This window comes from Vombatus ursinus, unplaced genomic scaffold, assembly GCF_900497805.2.
Source record: "Vombatus ursinus unplaced genomic scaffold, bare-nosed wombat genome assembly UNPS02014817.1, whole genome shotgun sequence".
NCBI lineage: Eukaryota > Metazoa > Chordata > Mammalia > Diprotodontia > Vombatidae > Vombatus > Vombatus ursinus.
Window position 1 is genome coordinate 1,237,326 of NW_020954595.1, and position 793 is coordinate 1,238,118.

The window sequence follows — 793 nt, forward strand, 5'->3', positions numbered from 1 at the left end:
GGGGAGCAGAGAAGGGCAGGGGGCAGGGAGACAGTGGGACAGGTCAAGGGCGATGAGAAACAGTGGAGGGGTACCGAGCAGAGGGAAGGACGGGGCCACTGGGCAACAACAGAGGGGAAGGGGCCAGAGACAGGGAAGTATAGGGGGAAAGCAGAAGGGGGGCAGGGAACTAGTAAGACAGGTCCGGGCCAGTGGAGAACAGGGGAGGGAGACGGGGAAAGGGGACGGGCGCAGTCAGGGGCCAGGGGGCCAGGGGGCCAGGACTTAGCGCTGGTTTCTGCCCTACTTGGAGGGCAGGCGGGGGGTGCCTCCCGCCCAGCCTCTCCCCCCACCCCTTACCGATGCCGGGCCTCAGGTCCTCCAGCACGTCCAGGCGCTCCAGTTTGGCCAGTTTGGCCAGGAGGCCGCCCACGGTGGCGCGCTCCCGCGACTGCCAGGCGTCCAGCAGGCGGCCCGTGGGGTCGGGCTGCGCCTGCAGGTTCAGGATCTCCAGGTACTCGAAGCCCAGCTCCTCGGCCAGCGCGGGCCAGTAGGCTGACACCTGGGCGGGAGGGTTGAGGTACAGCGACAGACGGCTCCTCACCCTGAAGTTGAGTGCCACCAAGGGCACGTCGTACGTCTCGGGGACCGTGGCCAGGGCCTTGGCCCTGACGGCTCGGCCGGGGCCGGGGCTGGGGCTGGCGCTGGGGCCGGGGCCGGGGCCGGGGCCGGGGCTGGGGCTGGCGCTGGCCATGGCGGGCTCCGGTTCGGGCTCCGGCTCGGGCTCCGGCTCCGGTTCGGGCTCCGGCTCGGG

At 71.4% G+C, this 793-nt stretch overlaps 1 protein-coding gene across 1 annotated transcript in view; it reads right to left on the reverse strand.

The window, feature by feature from the left end:
- MYD88 (MYD88 innate immune signal transduction adaptor) overlaps positions 1-793 on the reverse strand; it is a 19,774-nt gene that overhangs the window by 18,025 nt on the left and 956 nt on the right. The window contains exons 4-5 of the mRNA XM_027835808.1: positions 715-787; positions 340-683 (exon numbers count right to left, since the gene is read on the reverse strand). Coding sequence (XP_027691609.1) covers positions 340-683; positions 715-787 — 417 coding nt within the window. The remainder of the gene's footprint in view (positions 1-339; positions 684-714; positions 788-793) is intronic.